The sequence below is a fragment of the Cheilinus undulatus genome, linkage group 4 (genome assembly GCF_018320785.1).
Source record: "Cheilinus undulatus linkage group 4, ASM1832078v1, whole genome shotgun sequence".
NCBI classification, from domain to species: domain Eukaryota; kingdom Metazoa; phylum Chordata; class Actinopteri; order Labriformes; family Labridae; genus Cheilinus; species Cheilinus undulatus.
In genome coordinates, this window is record NC_054868.1 from 26,859,568 (window position 1) to 26,883,702 (window position 24,135).

General features: G+C 39.6%; 3 protein-coding genes across 15 annotated transcripts in view; 1 reads left to right on the plus strand and 2 right to left on the minus strand.

Moving 5' to 3' along the window:
• apbb2b (amyloid beta (A4) precursor protein-binding, family B, member 2b) overlaps nucleotides 1-5,397 on the minus strand; it is a 74,930-nt gene extending 69,533 nt beyond the window's left edge. For 4 of the 7 annotated variants that reach the window (XM_041784632.1, XM_041784631.1, XM_041784630.1 and 1 more), the window contains exon 1: nucleotides 5,277-5,397. The gene's annotated coding sequence lies outside the window, so the exon portion shown is untranslated. Of the gene's footprint in view, nucleotides 1-1,152; nucleotides 1,156-4,876; nucleotides 5,016-5,180 lie in introns of those variants that run through there. The other 3 variants (XM_041784627.1, XM_041784628.1, XM_041784629.1) reach the window with 3 other exon arrangements.
• A 3,403-nt stretch (nucleotides 5,398-8,800) lies between these two features.
• On the plus strand, nucleotides 8,801-21,164 carry haspin (histone H3 associated protein kinase). Of its 4 annotated transcripts, XM_041784189.1 has the most exons (17): nucleotides 8,801-9,117; nucleotides 9,931-10,077; nucleotides 10,377-10,529; nucleotides 11,139-11,279; nucleotides 12,132-14,097; nucleotides 14,924-15,059; nucleotides 15,212-15,357; nucleotides 15,525-15,713; nucleotides 16,737-16,822; nucleotides 16,962-17,024; nucleotides 17,106-17,197; nucleotides 17,364-17,443; nucleotides 18,019-18,107; nucleotides 19,116-19,258; nucleotides 19,342-19,444; nucleotides 20,048-20,267; nucleotides 20,849-21,163. In XM_041784189.1, exons 1-16 carry the CDS (start codon nucleotides 8,954-8,956, stop codon nucleotides 20,247-20,249), a joined length of 3,900 nt encoding a protein of 1,299 aa, XP_041640123.1. In that variant the 5' UTR covers nucleotides 8,801-8,953; the 3' UTR covers nucleotides 20,250-20,267; nucleotides 20,849-21,163. The 4 variants fall into 4 exon arrangements, 3 of the variants coding, with proteins under 3 accessions (XP_041640123.1, XP_041640122.1, XP_041640124.1); XM_041784188.1 differs by having other exon boundaries at nucleotides 20,048-21,164; XM_041784190.1 differs by having other exon boundaries at nucleotides 14,927-15,059; nucleotides 20,048-21,164.
• A 2,202-nt stretch (nucleotides 21,165-23,366) lies between these two features.
• fam184b (family with sequence similarity 184 member B) overlaps nucleotides 23,367-24,135 on the minus strand; it is a 37,812-nt gene continuing 37,043 nt past the window's right edge. For all 4 annotated transcript variants that reach the window (XM_041784891.1, XM_041784890.1, XM_041784888.1 and 1 more), the window contains one exon: nucleotides 23,367-23,971. In XM_041784891.1, coding sequence (XP_041640825.1) covers nucleotides 23,899-23,971 — 73 coding nt within the window. In that variant the 3' untranslated portion in view covers nucleotides 23,367-23,898. The remainder of the gene's footprint in view (nucleotides 23,972-24,135) is intronic.

Sequence of the window (24,135 nt, forward strand, 5' to 3'; positions counted from 1 at the left end):
AAGTACATCTGTCGATCTACTTAAGTGTTCCTGGGAATACAGCAAGGATGAGAGATAGGGGAAGATTAAGCACAGATTATAAGCTTGTTTTGACACAGCACAGCAGAAATCCTTGAACTCGCTGTAGTAGGCCCATTTACAGGGGCACCTGGGGCTCTAGCTTTTACAGCATCCTTCATCCCATGCCGGCTTTCACAGTGTATGTTTTTTAAAAAAATCAAAGTGAGAGAGAGAGAGAGAGAGAGAGAGAGAAAGAGAGAGAGAGAGAGAAAGAGGAAGGTCAGGGAGAGAGAGAGAAAGGGTGAGACTCAGAAAGCCCTTATGCAGCTGAACTGGGAGTGATGGGGGTCTGGGTGTGAAGTTGCAGTGATGTGGAAAAGACAACATCAGAAACAGAAACATATAAACATAAGAGTGGAAAAGTGTGTATGTGTTCAGCAAGTGTGTGAACATTATATATGTTTTAGGATCTCTGTCAGAGCAGGAAATTTGTAGGCCCTACTTCCGAAGGTACTTTGTAGGTAGAATAACATGCAAACTGTCTATCCAACCACAAGACCTGACAAGAAGAAGCCAGCAGATCAGTGAGGGCCACTAGGAGCTAACACCTTTCATGCACAAGGTCACACAAAGAAAGAAAACAAAGATGGCAAGTAAATTTGAGAAAAAAGGAACAAGCATGTGGGTGAAAACTGAGCAAGTCAGAGAGACAGATAGACAGAGCGACAGATGGAAACAGAGAAAGGGGGCCCAATCATTCAGTTTCACACCCTGCAGGATGAACGGGGCCTCTGTGCTCCTTCTCTGTTCAAACACACCTCACGGCTGTCTGCTCCCTGCAACAACAATGCACAGTTACACACACACACACACTGCAGCCTTCCTAACAGTGGGCACAATAACCCTATTGAGAGGCATCGATAGGGGGCTGAAAGTGAAGAGAATGAGATTGAGGATAAGATTGACAACATTCACACTTACACAACAGTCAGCCTCCGCAAACACCACAAATACACACACAAACAGTCTTAATTTATCATTCATCTGTCTGATCTGATCAGACTCTACACACACTAACACACAAGTTTGGTCAAGGGCAGACCACTGGTATTGTTTCACAGAGGAAGCAGGGCGGTGATAGCGGATCTCCACGTTCTTTATCTGATTGCTCACAAACACACACATAGGCACAGTCACACAAGCATGTGCCCACACGCACACTCTCACCACCCTTTCCCATCAGCTGGTGTGCATGACCTCGACCACACACAGACTAGCAGGTTGGTGCTGCAGGGCAAGAAAGTCCCAACAAAATACACACACATACACACATTTATAGTGTGGGTTAAATAAATGTGTACAATCTGCAGAGCACTCTGCGGCTTGCTGAGATATCATGGAGTATTTTCGGGTGTGTGACATGCTCACAGCTTCAGAAAGTGACAGCTTACATTGCTGGAGTGTATTTTATGCCAGTTTATATGTGCACTCAGTAAGACTGGGCAATCAATCGAAATTTAGATTAAAGTGCCTGTAAAGTAAAATCTATTGTTTGCGTCTTAACACACTCGATATGTTGGAATAAGGTTGTTGTAACCATGTGAATACATTAAAATCTATGTGTGACTGAATTTTGGATTTAGAACGCCAGAAAGTTATTCACCTCTTTCCTGGATTGGTGTTATTAGAGCTGGGCAAATATAGGAAACTATGACATCACCAGTCTCGATGGAGAATTATGATACGGTATAAATTCCCCAAGCAGTTCATTTCAATAAAGTCTGTTGTTAGCTGATGTCACTTCCTTCGTGGAAAGTTAACAGCCAGCTACATGCTGTGTTTTGTTCATTGTGAGGTAAATTTCCCAGATCTATCAGCAGCCTGTGGGTCATTAAACATATCATAATGTAGAGATTTGTGCCAGAAAACAGTGAATTTAATCCCAACTTCTGTCTCTCTGCCCTGGCACAGAGCCAGGAAGCTGCAGTCTGATCAAAAGCATTTTTAAAATCTGAGAAGACTTTCTTGTGAGTCAGCGTGGCTTCACACCATTCAACCGACACGTCCACACCATCCTAGAGCAGATTTTGCCTCATTTGTCATGAGACTGAAGCTTGATTTTATAAATTTAGAGATGTTTTCATGACTGAAATTTGGCCTGGTGATTCATGATACAGTGGCCTGTCATACAACAAACTGAAAATAAAGATTTTTTAAGCACTTCACAGGGACTTTAAATCGCAAAATGTCTACATGTACAAGGAATTGAGATCAAAATCAAGGTTCTGAATTTTTAAAAATACAGCCACCATTCACACTAATGCTTCTAAAACAGTAAACAGTTGAGAAGTGCATCACTTCTGTCCTGGTGGTGGCGGTGTCTCACAGTGGTGGTCTTCAGAGCAGGTGCCTGAGAAAGAGGGTCTGCAGCCAGATCCCTCTCAGAATACTAATTTAAGACAATTTCTTGCAGTTAAACAGTTAAGCTCTATACATCATGCAAGCATTAAAGTGCCATCCTTTTCAGATCTTTTTTTAAATATTCCCCTCAGTAAAATAATTTTATATAAAATTTCCAATATGAGTCAAAATAATTGCAATTAGACTTTTTTCTTAATTGTTCAGCCCTGGTTTAAACTATAATGTGTTGGTTATAATATAGAAGGATGTATTGCTTGTTGAAAAAATAAACAAGATGAGGAAATTAAAAATACAATTGCATATTAAATATTGGAAAAAAATAAAACTAGTTTATTTTCCCCAATTCTTTAGCCCTTGCACTCAGAGAGCACAGTCGGTTTGAATGAATATGTCTCCTTTATGTTAAGCTCAGCAGAAAAGGGGCCATCTTGAAACTCAGACACTTTCACAACACCAAGGCTAAACAAACACAAGCACACAAGAAAAGTCTGCAGTGTTTGGCCCAATACTCGGTCCTTAAATGTCCAAGTCACTTTTTCCATACTCAGCAACTCCTGGTGTGTAGAAATGCCAGAGGGGGAGGGAGGAAGGGTACATGGAAAGAAAGAGGAGAGTAATGAAGTGAAAATAGTGAGCAGAAAAGAGGAGAGGGGAAGAATATAAAACAACTGAACAGCCCAAAAGCCCTGAGCAATTAGCAATAACATCACACACTGCAGACAAGGGCCAGGTTTGGATGAAGAGTACCACAGCAGGGCAAGGAGGCTGGGAGGATGGAGAGGGACGGAGGATGACAGTGCACCATTTCTATTCTGTTGGCACAGTCAGTGGCACTTCCACGTGTGTGGAGGGTGCTAATAAAAGTAGCAAACTATTGCCACAGCTAAAACCTAATAAAGTCAGCACAACCACTGCATGAAATAGCAGACTGTGCTGTCTATTTACTATCAATATATGCACAAACAAAGCAAGTTTCCAGGTGAAACATTTTCAATCAAGTCAGCACTGTCTTGTTCTCCCTGTCCCTTAACATAAATTGTGAATGTGCATATCCAAGAAGCAGAGATATAAGTGCAAACTGGAATGCAAAACAAGTACATGAGGTGGGGGTGTCCATTGGTAATTTGTGTAAAGGTCAGCAACTCCAGCTTTCTTCTCTGTTAAAAGAAACACACACAGTATTGTGATGCAAGTCACAACTTTGTAAACTTTTAACAAAAGGAATAAACAGTCCTTGAAAAGTTAATAGGCTATCACATTGTGAAAGACAGTCAACTTCTTTCACATCTTACTGTAGAACATATGATAACCCTGACTCTGCCCTCCATACCACTTTAAGACTTAAACAGGAAACTTATGTGCATCATTCCCTACATTCCTTAAATCACACACCATAAACAAGCCATTAAATGGCTCCATGTTTTTATAAAACAAACAGCCATATTATCTCAAGGGCCTGACTGAAATTACCACAGCCAAGGCTGGAAACGATTAGTCCAGCCAGCACCATGCACCAATACAAGCCTTGGCTATCACCCCCAGGGGCCTGCATGGTGCACACAGCCTCAGACTATTCCACCTAATGTGGCCACGTCTGAAGAATACCCTCCTTTATACTTGTTTATCTCACAATGAAGCTCTTTATCACTTAAATAGAAGCCCTGCAGCACTGAGACCTGCATGTGACAAGACACAGGAGCCAGGAGATGGTGCATCTCTGAGAGGGAACCACTGGATTGTATAAACTGGCATGTCTAGCTTCTGGTTATACTAATAGAAAGTCATTGCTAAAAATAATTATACAATAGTTAACACATACATCCACTGCATAGGTAAGTAAAGATAGGGTAAGGGCAGTATTGCTTCTTAGGGTATAAAACTTGACACATTTATATGGCTTATAATTCAGTTATATTTAGCTCTTTATATATTGGTCTGTTTTAAACATGTACTTAAGCTATATATTTATTTTTAATACCAGACCCTCCTTCAAATGCTTGATGGGGAAAAAATCAATGGCTACATCCACACAAAGCACAAAGAGCACAGCCTAAGTTCAAGTCACCGGTGCTGATTGGTGGGCAGTCAATCTCAGTTCACCTTCACAGGGATTTAATTAAATTGACATTAACGGACAACTTCATATCATTTAAGAAATACACAACTACTACGGTATGATACATGAAGGTGATAGAAGTACACATCGGTAAGTTAACACTATTCTTCCCGTTTAGTGGTGTGTTAAGTTCTATTGAATGGCCGACTGCAGGTCAGTTTACCATTCTCACGCTGGTAACATGCGTATTACTACCTTAAAACATCACTAAACATACAGTTAAGAGTCTTTATTTTACAGACATGGCCTTCTACCACTCCATTGCATCTACTTTGAAGCGTCGCTCTCATTAAAGCCCTCACTTGGCAGTTAGCAGTCGAGTTGTTGGAGTTAGCTAACCTTAAAGCACAGCGGTGTCAGAGGCTGGCAGCTCGCGAGAACGTTCCATTAACGGTTGTTTTCACTCTCCGCCGTTGGTTGCATTCCCTCACACTACGATAAGAGTCCTTGAACGGCTCTCTCAGGCAAAACAAAATCTCTGACAATGAAGTCAAAGGAACACACGCTGGGTCATGCAAATGCCCCCATCTGCCGCTGCAGCCTCCCAAGTCTCCTCTCCCCCACCTTCCCGATTTGTTTGCAACACAGCGGGGCCCGTGGATGCCAAAGCCAATGCGTCGCCCGCAAGAATATGTAAAGTTACTCACTCAATCCAACGCAGAGGAGGATTGCAACGGCACTGTGACGGACACAACTCCATGTATACAGGAGCAAATTCTCGACATACCACATCACTCACCTCCTCTCTCCAGTGTGTTCCCGTCCTCCTCGCTGCTGCGCTCCTGTCTTTGCTCTCCTCCCCTTCGTTTTCGCTCGCCGTTTTCCTTTTCTCCTCCCTCTGTCAGATGCTGCTGTTCTCCGACAGGGGGAACCGGGAGACGCCGCTCCGGAAGCAAACGCTCCTATGTGATTTTTTTTTGTTTTGTTTTGTTTTTTTTTTTTTTAAAGGACATCCGCTCCTGTGTAATATCATGACTAATCATCACCTAATCATACTGTGTCCTACTTTGAGTCTACGTTAATTAGTGATTAAAACTTTTAATTTGGATAATGTGAATAAAACAATTATTGGTTATACAGGAAACTGAATAATTTATTAGCGATAAATTATGAGTGTAAGTGTATAGAATTATTTTTCTCCAACCCTTTAATCAAAATATAGTCTACAAAAATAACATTGTAATTAAACAATACAACCAGAGGTGTATCTGTTGATAAAATACGCAATACAATATACAATACACACAAGATCACTTGATTGAGCCAGATTTTAACCATTACCTTTTTTTCCGTAAATAATAACAAACATTATTCAGAGTCAGTTTTCTACATTAAGATCTTTTTCTGTCTTGCTCAAATGTGAATTTGCAAATTTGGACTACAGGTAGAGGTGTACCTGTTTGTATGCACTAAGACAAAAGATGCCAATGTACTGTACAAATACAATACACACAAGATCACATTTTAAAATTAGTTTTTAAGTGAAAAGCCGAGCTTTTTATGAAAATCTTTTGCTGTCCTCTCAACTAGTCAATTTTTCCATATGGTCAGGGCAGTGCATGTTAGTCAAATGGTGACACCTGGTGGTTACAAATGTTTACTACATTGTTGGAAGGATCTGTGCAGTGTTAGCGTTTTGCAAAGTGATGTTTTTTCCTGTTTCTCAAGTTTAGATTCCAGTGGGGGAGAATTATTATTTTTCTTTAACTTGAAGGGCAGTCGTGGAACAATATAAAAAAAACTGCATTTAGTTCATATTTATGAGCACATAGGTAACTGAAAAGAGATTACATTTTATTCGAGGTACCTTCATGCATTTGTGGGAATGAGCAGCAGAGCTGAGTATGTGGGTTGCGCCCATGAAAGATGTGCCAGATCTTCTCTGCCAGTGCTAAACAGCTTATTTTGCTGTTGCTATTGACTCTTATTTTGAGCTTCTGGTACCCCCAGGTGCTGCCAGTCAGGTGCCTGATTGGCTGCACCTGTGAGCATGGGCCCTGCTACAGTGGTCAGTAGATGTCTGCTTCAAGAATCGGCATGCCACGTTTGACTGATCTGGATAGGGCCTGTCGGTTGGGCAACTTCAAGCTGGTGTTCCGCAAAACCAAGTTGCCGCATTGTTTGGAGTGAACCTTGGTACCTTCTCCAAACTGAAGGCCAAGTTCCATATAATGAGGAATGTCAGAGACAGGCTGCGAAGTGGGCGTCCAAAGAAGACAACACCCCAATAATACTGTTTTGTCAGCCTGTCAGCAAGAACTCTATCCTCCAAGATGACAACCCTTGCCCCCACAGAGCAGGGTTTATCAGAGACTAGCTCCAGAATTTGGGAGTGGAGAGGATGGAATGGCCTGCCAGCAGTCCTGACCTTAACCTCACTGAACACTTGTGGGATCAGCTTGGGTGTGCTGTTGGTGCCAGAGTGACCAACAAAACCACACTGGCTGACTTGTGACAAATGCTAGTTGAAGAATGGGATGCCATCCCGCAGCAGTGTGTGACCAGGCTGGTGACCAACATGAGGAGGAGGAGCCAGGCTGTTGTGGCTGTGTATGGTGCTTCCACACACTACTGAGGCTCCTGTTTGTTAAATGTATAAATTGTTAAATTGTCAATATGTCTTGTTTCTTCAAACTTCAATCATCCAATCCACCAAACACTAAACAAGAGTCAATGGCAGAATCAGCTGTTTAGCATTGGCAGAGAAGATTTGGCACATTTTTCATGGGCACAACCCACATACTCACCTCTGCTGCTCATCCCACAAATGCATGTTCCTTACAAATGTGGCATCATTTAAAAGGGTAATAAACAGGCTTTCCAACGGTATCAAATTTATTACCAAGAAGCATTGTTACAACAAAGAAATAATGTACCAAACACAAAAATTGCCTTACTTTTTGTTTTAAGTTCACATTTACAGTTTTGATTAATGACAACATGGATGAACATGTGAACATGGATTTAAAACCACTGGCTCATTATGTTGAGTAGACACTTATTTTATTTAAAAATAAATAAAAAACACTATCAGATAAATCGTACATTTTTTCATGCAACGCAAAAATATAATCTAAAGCAAAGACAGTCATCTATTTATTTGAATTAAACTAGTGTCAAGGATGCTGGCAGTAATGTCTATGTAATTTTGTATAGTTTACATGGGGATTATTACTAACCAAGTAATTAGATTTAACTCATCATAAATTACAATTTATCAGTGTTAACATGTGGACAGGAAAACATAAAGGCCAATAGTGGAAATTATCTCACCGTGATATGCATTCTATGAGGACTGAAAATATGTTGAAAGACTGCATAGCTCTCAACTGGTCTAGACAGTCCACCATAACCATTTTGAGAAATTGTGACCCAAAGATTTTAAACCACTCAAAATTATCCATTGAAATGAGACAGGACAAAACAAGCATGTGTGAAAACCACACCATAACAGGAGCCCTGATCACATTTTACTTTACTCTATTTTCCCAAGATAGTGTGGACATGTTTTTTAATTTCTTGAGCAGGGGTGTCCAAACTATGGCCGGGGGACCAAATGTGGCCTGTGGGCCATATTTGTTTGGCCTTCAAACTACTTCTTGAAATTCATTCATATTGGCAACCAAAATGATAATTCTATCTTGATTTATAATGCCTTGATAGATTACAGCAGCAAAAGCAGCATGGATGACATTGCAGGGGCAGAGCCAGTGGTATCCAGGCCCCCCCTGAAATCTGACCACTCCAAGATTGGCTATTTGCCATGTCAGCCAATAAATAGCCATTTTAACATGGTAGGGTACATGAAGCAGCCCCACTATCCTGATTTATATCTGATTGTGGCCCCCACTGGAAAAAGTTTGGACACCCCGTTTTTAGAGGAACTGCCTCGTTATCTTGAAGGAACTAGCTTTGTTGTTCTGTGAAATGGTGACAAACGGTTGAAATCCTGAAAAAAAAAACACCATAGCTCAGAGTTATTAGTGGAAAACCAAGCTAAAACTAAGCTAAGTAGAGAAGTCGGCTCAGAGCTTACAAACATCGAGATTTTTTGCCATATAATTTCCACTCCTACCCCCTAAAAATAGATCTTTGACCCACTTTGGGTCTGAACCCACCAGTTTAGAAACACTGCTGTAAAACCTCCTCTTCTTCATCTATCCCGAGTTGAAGTTGCTCCAAGCCACCAGGTGGCGCTGTGTTGACATCTTAACTGTTTTTTGACCTATCAGAGGACGGCGGCAGTTTGAACGAGAAGCGGTTAGAAATAATGAACAAGGGACAACAAACTTGAATTACGGATCTTAACGTCTTTTTGCATGCCCTGTGGTTAAATACAGTTAAATACCTTCGAGCACGCCTTTGCACGTCAACAGAAGTTCAGCTTTGTGGAAGAGTAAGTTGTAAATACAAAGTATGAAGCCTTTGAAGTCGATATTTTTGAAGACATACGGTAAGCAGACGCGAAAGCTGTCTGCCTGGATTTCACCAGAAAACCGTAAGCAGGCCTTCGACAGCAGCCTGTCAACAGACGGGGATGTGTCCGCGTTTGAGTTGCCCACAAGAACTGCGAAGTTACGGTACGTTCACAATACAATACTGTTGCTGCGTTTTCTCACTAGTAACTCAAGCGCTTTCATTTAAATTTGTTGAAATTGGATTTTGACAATTCTCTAGTCAGGTACTTAGCGAACAACTTAGTCATATAGGAATTCTACCTTATGAAAAAGGTGGACAACAAGGAAGAAGTTACTGTAATATAGGCTTGATTGCGTTTTGTACGGTTGGAAAGATGCAGGAAGATGACATCACTAACCAGAGTACATTGATCAGCCTACATAATATTCAATATAGTTTTTTAACTTTACGAAAAAGTACAAATCCAGTATGTTTCTGTGTACATGATGCATAAAAATGCATTAATGTGAATCTAAAAGCTCACATGTCTTGAAATGAAGGGTTACTTTTAAAGCTATCTAGAAAATAAATCACCAATATGCTTCTCGAAGTAAAAGTCAGGGTAAATCAGTATCTCAAGTAGTATCAACTGTTTTTATTTATATTTAACAGATCATTATTTAAAAACTGTTTAATTGCAAAAACATAAAATTGGACCATATGATGTCCTTTTGACAAAATAAATATTGAACTGATGGTTATTGGTTGCACTTATTCAGATAAACACACCCTTGGGTGTTATCACCATTGCTAGCAGCTAGAGAAAAATACTGGTTAAATAAAGTTGCCTTGTTTAATTGTTACACACTTAAGTTGCCTCCAAATATATATTGACAGCGTGTCAGTAAGACAAAACATTTGGGATTTATTTACCTTCATTCTTGGAATCTCACTGAAACTTCACCTAAAGTGTTCATCTGTGTTTCTTGTCACAGAGGGAGAAGGACTAGTGTTGCCAGACAGAAAGTGATGCGGCCTGCAAAGAAGGAGGCCATGCTGAGTCTGACTGAAAAGAGTGATGACGAAGAAAATGTTCCACCTCGTTCCTGTCCTCAGCCTGAGCAGAAAAGCAAGACAACCAGGTCAGTAAAAACATGCAGTATGTGAGTGGTGTCACAGTTGTACTGAAATGCCTTTTTGACTGGTAAACAATTATTAGTAAAACAATTTTTATTCATTACATAACAGTTGCATATGAAACGTATTGTAAATGTGATCTAATTTATACTGAAATCTTTCAGAACATTTTGTCAGTACCACATAATATGTTATCCACAATATTAAGTATAAAAAACTGCCTTTTTTTCTTCTGACCAAATTGCTCATACTTTTTATCTTTCCATACCCATTGGTTGTTTTTTAATCTGCTCTTTATTATTAGAGATAAGAGGACAAGTGTGTCCAGAGGGAGAGGAGCCCGTCCCACCAAGAGAAAAGCCATGGCGTGTCTGACAGAGACCAGCAGTGATGAGGAGAACAACCGTAGGCCCTCTCCTCCCCGTCCTCAGCCTGCTGAGAGCAGCAAGACAACTAGGTCTGTCTGTACACACAAATTACCATCAGCGGGCTGGGCATGCATTTTCTCTAAAGTTTTGGGTCAAGTGCATTTCTCAGAACAAAACAACCGCTTATGATCGGTTCCACAATGATCCACCATTTATTGTCAACTCACTGCTTTGGAAAGGCCTAAGGCAGCTTCTTAACTCTGTGTCATATGTTAAAAGTATTTGTGGCCTCCAAAGTCCAACATGGTTTCTACAAATAAATTTTATTTTGACCACTAATCCACAAAGCATCACACCCCAGGTTAAAGAATCTAGGATTAAGTTCAATGTTTAATTTATTCACTTTGTCTGCTAGGTATCTTTTGCTTCATTGTCCAATACAATAATGAGTGTGTTATTATTAGAGAGACTGTTTTTGTATATTTAGTATTGTGCTCAAAAGAATTCCAGCAGCCATCTATCAATACAATCTACATAAAACTGCTGAACAACAACAATCTCCTATTGTTAGTTCAACATCTTTCTTTGGGGAAATGAATACCTTTTCATGCCAGATGTTTATAATCAGACTATCTAATTTTAACAAAGTTTTCAACTTTTGTGTCTGATATTGTGTTTTTTGATCATTGTTTTAAAAGGAAGAGTCACCTGGTCTCCGTGCCAGGAGTTACAATGAGACAGAGGAGAAAGCAAGCCCAAATGAGCAGCGAGAGTGAGGAACTCTCAATATCCACCAGAGATTGCCACAAAAATTCACTTCAAATGAAGAGAGAGTCCAAGTAAGAGTTGAGCTACACAGTCTGTTGATCTCTGCATCACTTAGCCCACGTGTGTCTGCAGCCTTTGGCTGCTTTCAGCCAGACTTTTACATCTGCATGAAATGCTCTCCCCTTAAACAACTGAAAAGAGCCAGATGGGTGCACACAGCTGGGGTCTAATGTGGAGGGGTGATGGAGAAAGAAAAAACCAAGGATAAGGTTTAACTTGTGTCAACTTTCTGATGCCATGCAGCGTTGTGAGGCACAATGCTGCACTAGTTATTCAAATGAATGACAGTACACGTTTATATAGAGTGAGTACATATTCTTTAACTTGGACTGTTGCAAAAAAGTGTCAATAACTTTTCTGTAAATCATGTTTCTGGGCCCATAAACTATTTCTAAGAGTTTTCCATCCTTGAATCCTGACTCTGTCAGCATTAGGGCTGGGCGATTATGTCCTAAATAAAAACCACGATTCATTGAACTTTTTACCTCGATTATGATTAATGAACGATTATTCCACCCCCAACCTCTGACTCTGTTCTGTAAATATTTGTATAATTTAAAACAAACAACTAAAAGAAACAGGCACAAATTAACAATTTATGTTTATCTATTGGAACATTTGAAATCAAAACACACATCAGCTAAAATGAAATTGTTTTTTGGCAAATGTCAAAGTTTTCCAAGAAAAGGGGAAAAAAACAGAAATAATTGACATGGCAGGTTTTCGTCGATTAGAGGCTCTACATGTGGGTTTTGATTATTTTTCGATTAATTGCCCAGCTCTAGTCAGCATCATGCTGTGTTTCGACACAGAGGTATTGTGGCCTTGAGGCACTGAGTTTCGTTGTTTCTTCTTTCTCTTAGTGTTCATCCTCCCTCTGTGAGCCGCTTTGTGACTCGCCGCAGACGTGCTGTCGCTGCCAAACCCAAAATCCCTCTAGCAACTTCAACTATACTCAACTCCTCAGATGACTTTGCCTCTGGAGCCTTTGGATCTTGTAGGATTCCTCCACCTTCAAGGAGGAGGAGGAGGAAGCTCCCTCCAGCAATTTTGGTGTCAAGTGCGGAGAACTCATTAAATGCTGCAGGGACCACCAGCTTTGCCACTGTCCCCTTCCAAGAGATCTCCCTTAATGAGTCAGCAGATCACAGCCTGGGATCCTGCTCTAGGAAACCCATGTTCTGCTCTACACCATCAGCTGCCGTCTTCAGCAAACGCCTGGGCCCTAAACCATCACCCATCAACAATCCATGCTCTTCTTCAGCTGCATCAGTGATCTGTATAGATGTCATGAGTGCATTCCAGGATGGGCTATGTTCATCAGGGCAGCCCACACCTTCTAAATGCCCTGCACCATCTATTGGGCTTCATTCAGAAGTAAAGTTGCATTCAACCCTTGAGGAGCAAGACTCTTCAGGTGAGTTATTGATAGATCTCAAGAGAAGTAGCGATAGTAAAGACTCCAGAAGCCACAGTGAAGACACAAACAACGACAGTGTTGGGGAATTATTACCAAGCCTGATTCTGCTCTCTGCAGATGACAGTGAATACAGCAGCCGTTTTGTATCGGCAGCGGGAGGATTAGAGTGGCTCATAGAAGCTTTGAAGGAGAAATGTTTGACCAGTCGCTGCACAGTGCAGATGGAGAGATTGAACTTACACACTATGACTCAGCTGTGCAGTCAAACAACCTACTCATCCTGTTTGGAACAGTCCCACTCAGTCCACAAAACTTGTGAAAACTTACTATCTGTGCACAGCATTCAAACATTGCCATCTGAAACAAATGAGAAAAGCACAGACTGTTTGCATTCAGTAAAAAGTTTTCAGTCTCCTAAACACGCAGCTTTAGTGACTGACAGTCAAAGCACCAGTGAGTCATCGTCAGTGGACTTTAAGCAGTCAGCTGAGCTCTCATCCTCAAAGGAAAGCACCACAGAGCAGTCAGCATCCAGCCAGCACACTGACAGCAGTGCCGAGTTTATAAGGGATACACAGCTACCAGCAAACCTCCCTTTACAAACACTGTTTACTGAAGATGAGGCTCCAGCTGTAAAGGACAAAAGTCTTACTAAGGAATGTTCAGTTCTGCTCCAAAAATGTGCTCTGTCACCTGTGATTGTTCAACAACTCCCAGAGATCATAAAGCAGAAAGATGCAGGCTTGACTGAAAATGCAGACAAGACTGAAACTGATCCCAAATATCTTACATGTTCAGTGGATAACTTTGGGACAACGATGGCGTCTGTTAGAACATCTTTAAACAGCAGCAGTACTGGAGCCCAGACATGGTCTAAAGACACAGGAGGAGAAAAAAAATCCGCTCGGCTCATAGCGATGCTAAAGGAGAAATGTCTAACAGATAAGCACGATGTTAAAATTAAAAGATTAACTTTATCACAAGTGAAGGAAATACTGCAGCCCAAAGCCATAACACTTAAATCAGTCCCAGCTGTGTCAGACAGAGCAAGTGATGACCAGACAAAGACTGACCAGCGGTCAGAGAGTGACACTAATCACAGTAATGAAGACACTTCAGTGATGAAAGACATGAACAATAAAGGCTCCTCTAGTTCTGAGGATCAAATTGTTTCAGACAAAGAAGTTGTTTCCCATAAAAGAAAAAAGGCATCTCAGGCTCCTAAAGAAAAGAAAAGGAAGAGCACATCTGTGGACCGACCGGGGACAACAAGGAAGGCGTGTGTCAGCGGCTTGAGTGTGAGTCGCTGGAAAAACAAAGGCAGCACTCACCTGTTCAGGATGGGCAGTGACAAAGCTGTGGACTGTAGCATCAACGAATTGATCTCTACACAACACAAACAGCCTAAGGTGAGATCAGCGCAAACTCAGCACTGCTGAAACATTTAGCCTTTTACTAAAAATTTGTTGGCAGTTTATTAATCATGCATCGTGCAAAAACAATGGCTTGAACTTGATTGTGTGTTCAATCCAATAAAGGCAGAAAGCCCCAAAAAATATCTTATAAAATGTAACAATATGATTTTTTTATAACAATCTTCCAAAGCTAATCCTCCATTTTTTAATAATTAAAAAACAAACAAACATCGAACATTTGGTAACTACTTTTGACTACTTATTACAAAGTCTGAGGATCACACAACAGCTGCTGTGGGTTGAGGAGGAGGAGGACACTTACTGTCTGATTTGTGGCAGCAGATAAGGTGACAGGGTGTATTTTTGAAGCTCACAGTTAAATGTGCTGCATTTCAATTTATTTTGCTTCAAAATGCTTCAATACTGTCCCACTAGCTAGTGAAATTACACTAAATCCCACGCACAGTGTAGTGTAATTATATCGAAAAAGCTGTGGCCTCTGTCAGATGCAGACAGGCCCGCTGCTCCCTGTAAGAACACCATGCACTGTGCATCATCAGTGGTGGGCCTCAATTTGAGCAAATTTTTTTTTACACAATTCAACAGACTGGTGTTTGGATTATAAATATTACCAAGGTAATGAACATATGGATTTTAATAACCTGCACCTCCAACTAAAACACCACAAACCAACTGATCTTAGTCTGAAATTTGTGATTTGTCCATTTTTACAACCCACCCAGCTGTCATCAAATGTTTATTGTTAGAAAGGGGGAACTGTCACTTCATTAACCAACCATGATATCTTCCCTGTGTGTAGCAGCTGTTTGGAACAATGAATTTCTCCACTCCTGTGAGAGCAGATCGGCACAATCTCTCATCTCTGTTGGCTGACTTGACACCCAACACACAAACCTGGAGCCGACTCAAAGCTGCCCTCTCTGTTCATCGCAAGGGTATGCACGCAGTGTTCATGAGTTCTGACATCTTTATATCCAAGCCAGAAGCTGCCAATTAAAATGACTGTCTCAATGATTTTACATCTCCATCCTCCCAATTCATGTTCTAATTTTTACTTCCTCTGTCCATCACTACCTTTTTTTTCCAGTGCTTCTCACTCCAAAGAGTTTACGCCTCTCCCCGTCAGGCTCTCCTGTAAGACCAGAGCTGGCAGATGTCAGCCAGGATCTCTTTGCTACACCTTTTCAGACATCCAAACGCCTCCAGTCAAGATTAAGGAGCTTCAGTCCTCTGGTACAATACACACACACACTGAACATGACCATTAAGACAGACAAGAGCAGACAGGCTTCCATCTTTCTTATGTCAAGTTTCCTTCAAGAAGCAGATTAACCATAGCCATAGCAGCAGAGAAGCATTTAATTTTGCACTGCTTCCTGTCTTTGTGCTGTGTCTGTCAGGTTGTGAGCGAAGATGAAGATCTGTCAGACGCAGAGAAGGTGTACGCTGAGTGTGGCCAGTCACACCCTCTGCCCTGGGAGGAGTGTATACCGCCCAAGCGTATGGAAAAGTGTGTGAAGATTGGAGAGGGGACCTTCGGGGAGGTGTTCTCCACCACAAATGCTGCAGGAGACACTATCGCACTCAAAGTATGTGTTTACTCCTAAATGTACAGCTTTTACAAAAATGGGTGTGTTAAATGTTGAAACAAGTCACACTAATCCATGTGTTCACAAAGAAGCACGTACTGTTGTTTGACACAATGGGCTTCTCTCTTTCCATGTGAATCATTGTTTGTTTTTATTGTATTAGTTTATTCATTCTGCTGTTGAGGCAAGTCAATATTATCAGCACTGGAGTCAGAGATAAATTTCCTCAAAATCACAGTGAGGTAAAGGGATGTTTAGCACAGTGTAGAATTGCATAATGTGCCAAAATGAATCGTTGAAAAAAATCCATAGTTCACTTGACTTTTTAAGAGCTTTTTCTTTCTAATTTTAGTTGTTTTCTTGAGTGAAAATATAAATTTTTCAGGAATAATCAGATGACCCAAGTATGCAACTTTTCATAATAGTAAGTGATTGTTGTAATAATCATTTAAAACAGTTGTATCATTTGGAAAATGTTTGAAAGCCTGAGGGGGAAAAGTGAATACCTTGATTTTAAAATAATGTATAGCAAATTTTTGCTCGAAATCAAGAGTCCTCTAGCTGAAGAATCTTTATTAAGTTTGAAATGTACCAACTAAAGGCCAAGGAACCGCATTTTTTCAATAAACATTTATTTTATTTTATTGTTATTTTCTATATAAATCATATCACATGTTGTCTTCACCTGAATATTTCCTTTACTGTTTTAACTGCCTTTCAAGATCTTTTCTGTCATTTCCATTCTGTTCAGTTGTGTTAATTTTGTTGACTTTTGTTTTGATTTATTTTGACTTTTTGTTTGTCAAGAGTCAAGCCCTTGTTTGTTTGTGGTTTGATTGGTAATGTTTATTTAATGAACTCCTGAGTTCACGTCTTTGCTGTCTATTGAAGCCTCTTAAAAACATCCAATTTTGAAAGTACTATACAAATCAAGATGTTGTTGTTATTATTATTATTATTAAATATGTGAGTATGAGGCAAATGTACGTGTTCTGTAGTTGTAAGATGTTCTTGTCCTGACAGATAATTCCACTAGAGGGCATCGAGAAAGTGAACGGCGAGAATCAAAAGAAATTTGAAGAAATCCTCCATGAGATCATTATCTCCAAGTGAGTGGTGAAACAAAAAACAAAATGCACATCAGGGAGTGTTGTAAAGTCTGAATTGTCTTTCTTTAGTGCTAAGTCTTAATAACCGCATGGGAACAGTACAGTGTCTGTCTAAGCATCATTGTTTTTTTCCCGGCAGGGAGCTGAGCAGCCTTAAAGAGAAGCAGCAGAACCAGACTCATGGATTTATTGGACTCAATGAGTAAGCAACATTACTGCTCTTCCTGTCTGCTGGGGCCTGTTGATACTTTTATAGTTAATGTGACTACACCTTTTTTCTCAGTCTCCACTGCGTGCAAGGCTGCTACCCTCCAAGTTTCCTAAAAGCTTGGGACACCTTTGACAAAAAGAAAGGCTCAGAGAATGACAGACCAGGTGAGGCGTAGAAGCCTTTTCACTCTTGATTCATGTTGAATTTACTTCGTGCTAGTTATGTCAGTGTTGTATGGTGTTTCTTTTTCTTTGCCTTTAAGTGCTAGACTTTTGCTGTAGAATTGATCGCGTTTGTGTCATCTGTGTTTGCTTTTTTCTCTTGATTTAGATTTCTTTAAAAAGGATCAGTTGTTTATTATTCTGGAGTTTGAGTTTGGAGGCTGTGACTTGGAGAACAGCAATGGAACAGTAAGTCTGCTGCATCAGCATCATAGCAGCTCAATACCTCTGCTTAGTGCCATATGGTGTTATGCGGTGGTGTCAAGCTTTCTTGCAACTTCTAGTGAAATTTTCTTCCATATGGACTGAAATTCTATCTAATTCATTACTTTAAGTATGGTAAAGCCTGTCTTCTCTTTAACTTTGTTTTTTTTTTAGTCTTAGGAATTGAAATACTGCTGTCCAAGTTTGAAGTACAAGAATGCTCCACCACTATTGCTGCTTTAGCTCATTACATTTACAAATCAACTGTAAAACATTGTCAAGATTAATGAAATGACTGCTTGCATGTAAGTCTTTTACTTGAATGGTATGTGCTTGGTCAGTTTGATCTGAAATGTGCATGTCCAAGATGTTGACAGAAGATGCAAAATCTTAGAAATGCTCAACATCCCAGCCTTACCTTACCTTTAACATTTGTGAATATAGGGAATAAATAGAAAAATCAGGCATTTTATTTAAGTGTTTGCCTTTAAATGAGCTTTGTTTAACTACAGTATGAGATTCCAAATGCAGCTTTTAATGTAGGATGTTCTTTTGTCCAGCTGGCATCTTTGGTGGTGGCAAAGAGCATCCTTCATCAGGTTACTGCATCCTTGGCTGTGGCTGAGCAGGAGCTGTGCTTCGAACACAGGTAGAGTGTGCTCACACACGTAAGCATACATTCATATTATATCACCTGTGATTGTGATTTAGTCCTAAGGTAAAGCAAGACAGACAAATGCATGGGTTCCCATATTTTGCCAAAAGTTCTTAAATTCCCAGTATAGAAAATGAACACAAATGTCAGAAGGAATTACTAGTAACATCTGAAACACAAAAAAATATTAAAGTTCATTTAAAACGTTTTAATTTGGCTCAGTGTTACTCTTTTATCCTCTGTATTTCTGTGACACATGCCCATGGGGGATTAGGACCACATAAAAAACAAAACATTGTTCTAATGTAGAGAGTCCACACAATGTTCAAAAATCCACAAAAAAATTGTCTTTTTCACGGAGAGCCTGGTGTGTGGGGGGCTTTAATGCCTTTATTTGTTGAGGAGGGCAGTGAATAGAGTCAGAAAGGGGTATTAGAGAATGGGGATGAGCTACAAGCTATATTTGAACGCAGGCAGACCATCTATGTACATGTGGCACAACGTACCCATGTCTTGTTGTGTTCATACAAAGGATGAAAATGTATTTATTTCAGTTAAGGATCAGCGCAATAACTTCATTTTATTTTTAAAAAGTCACAGGGAACAAAATTTTATACAATGACAACCAAGTACCTATCCTAAATAAAAAGCAAAAACAAAAAAGGCATGAATCAGAAATATTTGAACTTACAGACCTGGAACCAGACAGTTTTGCCATATAATAACAGTTTTGTTTAATAATAGAAATAAAGTTGAGTTTAGCTTACTGTTCAAAAGCCAGCTTTTTTATTCCATTGTCAAATGACTACAATAACAAATAGTTATGTTTAGATGCACACACTAAATCTGATGTCTGTTGAACTTGACCTCATCAGGTGTGAAATTCATCTTACTTTTGGTGTGAGCGTTGACACGGATGGTGTGTATGTGGTGTCAGTGTGATGGATGCTATGTTGGTATCTGGTTACGGTAACTTTATTCCCCCTGTGCTGCTTACCTCAGGGACCTCCACTGGGGCAACGTCCTTGTCAAAACAACCACAGAGAAGACAGGCAGCTTCCTGCTAAATGGAACAGCCCACTCTTTAGAGACCAGAGGGGTGCTTGTCCGCATCATTGACTATTCTCTCTCCAGGCTGGAAATTGGTGGGATTCTAAAAAATTTTTTACACAAAGTTTTTAGCCCTGTAAAATTTAGTTAATTTTGACTTACATGTTTCTATCTCCAGATGATCTGACTGTGTCCTGCGACATCTCCAATGATGAGGAGCTTTTCATGGGTCAGGGAGATTACCAATTTGACATCTACAGATTGATGAGACAAGAGAATGGGTTAGTGTTATGCTTCTCTCATTTATATTCATTTACATATTCTTAGGTTTATATGGAAAGTGTGTAGGATAGCAGAGCCACTGTCAGACTTTTTATTGCTCTGACTTTGGCTTAGGTCAATCAATATGTCATCTAGAAATACAAATCAGCAGCTTAGTTACAGGTCGAGCCTGATCTGACTATACTCACTCAGGAAGATGGGGCTAACCTCTGATTTCATGTGAGAATGACGATATTGTGCCTTTTGTGTAATTCTTGCACAAAATGAAACAGGCATAGTTAGACTTAAAGAAGAATAAGAATTTCATGAACGAGTGCCTTATCTGAGCTAAAAGACAGAAGAAGCAGCTTTGTATTTTCTGTGTAAAGGTAATAGGTCTGTCTACTGGCAGCTCTAAAGCTCAAACAAAGTATAAGAGAACAAGATACTGTAAATCATGAACATGACTGATCTTTCCCAGCTGTAGGTTCTTATACAAAAGGTGTAGAAACAGAGTTATTCTTAGACAATCTTTTTAAAATTCAAGTCCAGTTTCTTCAGTGTTTGTAAAAACACCTCAGAAAAAATAATTAATTCCTTGTTCTCTCTTTTGTCAATCCCAGAAATGACTGGAGTACATACCATCCCCACACCAACGTGCTGTGGCTCCACTACCTGTGCTCTAAGCTGCTTTCCATGAAGTACCGGGTCTCAGGAGGGAGGGGGGCCAAGGTTGTGAGAGAGGAGCTCAATCGTTTCTATGACAACATCCTGCAGTACAGTTCTGCCACAGAAGCGCTGCAGAACTGCCCCATGTTTCACTAGGAAATGAACACATAAAATGTGAGGGTGCTCACACACAGACTGATCTTTTTATATATGTTAAAAAGAGGCTCCTATTTAGCCAGCCCTCATCTTTGACTTCTGTCATGTAACAACGGTTACTGATCCTCTTGTACCTACAATCCACACATACGCTGACTCCGCCGTGCTCTGAAGCACAGCAGCTTTGGCGAGGGCCCTTTCACACTGTAAGCGTGTCTAGAGCCTTGCATAGCGCCACACAGTCCTGCACAACTTGAGACAAGAAGGCACAAGATCACGGGAGAACTATGAGTTAATGTGGGAATAGTATGTCAACAATTATGTTTATCATTCATTTCAACATGATTCCATGGTTTTTTTGCTTCTGCCATGGGTGAGTATATTAAGAAGTTCAAAGGTTTGTTTTCTACACAGGATGTGTGGTTTCATGTGAAATTCTGTGGCTTTCCACCTCAAAAGTAAACTTCCTCGTCAGTGGCGCTGTAGTAGCTCTGTGATCCACTGACCTCCTGATGACCTTTTGCGTGTGCCAGGATGAGACAATGATTATTTGCTGTCAGGAGTCCATGCATTGACTGGGTACTTTGCACTTTTTCCAGCTGTTTGGAGTGATCTGCTCTTTGTGGATGGATGCAGTTTAGCAACAGCGGTCACTAAAAATAGACTTTGTAGGTATCACCAGTGAAGCAGAGTGGCGCGGCGCTTCAGGGATGGATTGTTGCACAGCTGTGTATGTGTAAATTAAAGAGTAACACAACACAGTTATGAAGGTCACTTAATGTACAGTGCATCCAAAACAGTTATTAAAATGACCATTTCAAACTGATGTTTTTCTTGTGTCTTACAGTCTGTTTATGCCTGCTGTTGCACTGACTTCATTTTTCTAGAATTGATAAGGTCTAGTTGTTTTTTTGATGTATCTTATATAGAGAAGGAAAAAAATGTACTAATAAATTTTTATTTGATTCTTAAAACATGTGAAAGTCGTATTGGGATCCCATCCTTAAAAGCTATTGAAATATTTTGTTGAACTATAAGTTGATAGATTTTATTACCCACTGGCTTTAATAAAGTCTATGATTTACACATGCAAGATCGCTCTCTAGAGCTAGTTTATCAGATCTGAGGAGTTGCTTTTGATACTGTATTTCAGAGGTGTTGATAAATTAATCTTTTCAGAAATCTTGGTTGAATAAGGCATCACTTCTGGCTCAGAGAGCTGTCCATGTGGTCATTTTCTTAAGTTTAATTGACCAAGTTTACAAATACACGTGTTGATAGCTACACCGCTTTCCACATTATTATGCAAATTACATTTTTCTCTTAATTTCCTTAATATTAATGCAAATGACAATGTAATGTTTCCAAGTCATCAGCAGTTAGAGCATAATTCATATTTTATTGAACAAACTTCATAATGCTTTTTTTTTTTTTAATAACCTCAAAATGCACTGTTCCACATTATTAAGCAGGTCACAGGTTTCAAGCAATGTGGGAAAGAAAAGGGATCTCTCTGCTGCTGAAAAGTGTCAAATAGTGTAATCTCTAGGACAAGGAATGAAAACATTAGGTATTTCATGAAAAATTAATCATGATCAACGTACTGTAATGTAAAAAGCGGTGTTGTACTACTCAAGAACAGTCTTGGTCTTGAGAGCTCATTTTTAATATCTTGGTCTTGTCTCGGACTCAAGAGCATTTTCACTCCGTCTTGTCTTGGTCTCGGACTGGCCGGACTCTGGATTTTTTTATCAAGAACAGTTGAGGCCAGCACTGATCTGCTATTCTTTGACTTTATTAATGTGATAATAAGAAGAGGCATTTGCTAAAACAACAAATAGCCACACCTGCAAAAACTCGGACATCAGTCCATCTTATTGCCTGTCGGAAATACCTCTGAACACATACTTTAGGCTGCATTCACCTTATAAATCTAGATAAACATCTTATTTTCAGATATTTAAAATAATTCCAGACTTATCGGTGGCTTTTAAATACATACAATGGTTTCTTACAAGAAATTAGTTGAACAAATTTGTTAAGATTTGACATTTTTGCATGTTTTGCTTTGAAAGAGTTGCAGACATCTTGTTTTTATCTGCCAAAATTTATTAAAAAGAAAACTAAAATTAAAGACAGAATGCTTGTTAACTGTTTAACCTTGTCATGCTTTTTAAAATAGATTTTTATGCTTGTCAGCTTGTCTTGGTCTCAGTGCACTCTGGTCTCGGGCCTGTCTTGGTCTCGGATAGTGTGGTCTTGAGTACAACACTATTGATAGCTCAATGATATGAAAAACTCTCAGTGCCAGGTGTAATCAAGATACCAGATGCAATATGTAAAAAGACTTGCATAAATTAATTAAAAAAAAAACTAACAATCTCATTAATGATGTCAAAGTGTTTTACCAGTGGTTCATAACCTTTTTTCCTTGGAGCTCCTTCTACGTGTATCTCAGAAAAGCTCACCCACCCAGACCAACCTGGGAAAAAGATATGTTGCTGTCAGAAATTTACCCTGATTTTAAATGTTTAATTGATGAACCCTGCTCATTTTTTTCTTACCAAAAGACCTTCTCTTGGGAACCAGAGTGTTTTTTGTTTTTCAGAGCAAACCTGTCAGGAGTTTGGCCTGTGTGCTGTAGAGGATTTTCAAAATTTGGACAAACTAAAAGCTAAAATACACTGAATAAGGGCTTAAAGTAAAACTTAAAACATAGAAAAACTATTCATAGATCATTGAAAAGCCTTTGTTGTCTTAGTGCTATGATCATAGGAAAGATGGTGGATAATTATAGTGTATTCGCTGATGCATCTATTTTTTCTACTTGCACTCTCATGCTCTTAAATGGGCATTAAAGGGGCACTTCCCTATGCTTACTAGGAAAAATGTGCATGAGTTTTCAGCTTTACAAGCACATGGCATTTATCAGTTGAAGAAAACAGAAGAATTCAATAAAGAACATGTCATGGAACTTAGAAATACACTTTCTTGAAACAAATGTGAGAAAAATGTGAAGATATTAGTGAATGAGGCCCAATAACATCAGATTTTTTTAACATGAGTACAAAAAGAAGAGGCACTTACAAAAACAAAATATTTTATTCAATTTGTCCATTAAGATTATCATACATTTTTGCATTGAGACAAGCTTCATTTTGGTACGGTGGTTCGTGTGTGTCCATTTTGACGAGGATCTTGGTTGAATACGTCGAATGCTTCCATACTCAAAGAGTCTCTTTGTTCACTGGAAGAAATGTACACTTGCCTGGAATAATCTTATGATGAGCCTGGAGCAGAGGTTGTATTTTGTTTGTCTTTAAAAAAGGAAGACAGATTAAAATAATAATTTAAAAAAAGATATGGAGACATTCCAAACTATACAAACAAGATCCAGCAGACCTTTGTTCAGAGACGAGGTCAGGCATGTGTTCGAGAAGCACTTTTTGGTTGAGCTTTGAGGCAATGTCTGAGATGGCCTTGCTGGTGATGAGCCCATGTTTGTCGATGTGTTTATGTCTGTGTGTGTTTGTGTGTATGTGGGAAGCAAACGGATGTATAAGAAGCAATGAACTGTATATGAATAAATGTACTTGAAGTCGGTGTGTTTTTGTGTATATGTGTGTGTGTGTTTTAGTTTGTTTTGTGCTCAAAAGGAGAAGTATTTGGTGAACCACTCCTGTTTTAGCCCCTCTGTCCCCCTCTGCTCCAGGTACGGGCCCCTAGAAAAAGCAGAAGAAACATGATCACACACTTAAAAAAAAAAAAGATAATATTGAGTGTGGGCCTGCAGACTGATGGAAGTAGAAACACTAAGAAAGCTAAACACTCATCAGTTATCTTTATCTTAAATTAGAGTGTTAGCAATCTAGCTCCTTAAGGATCA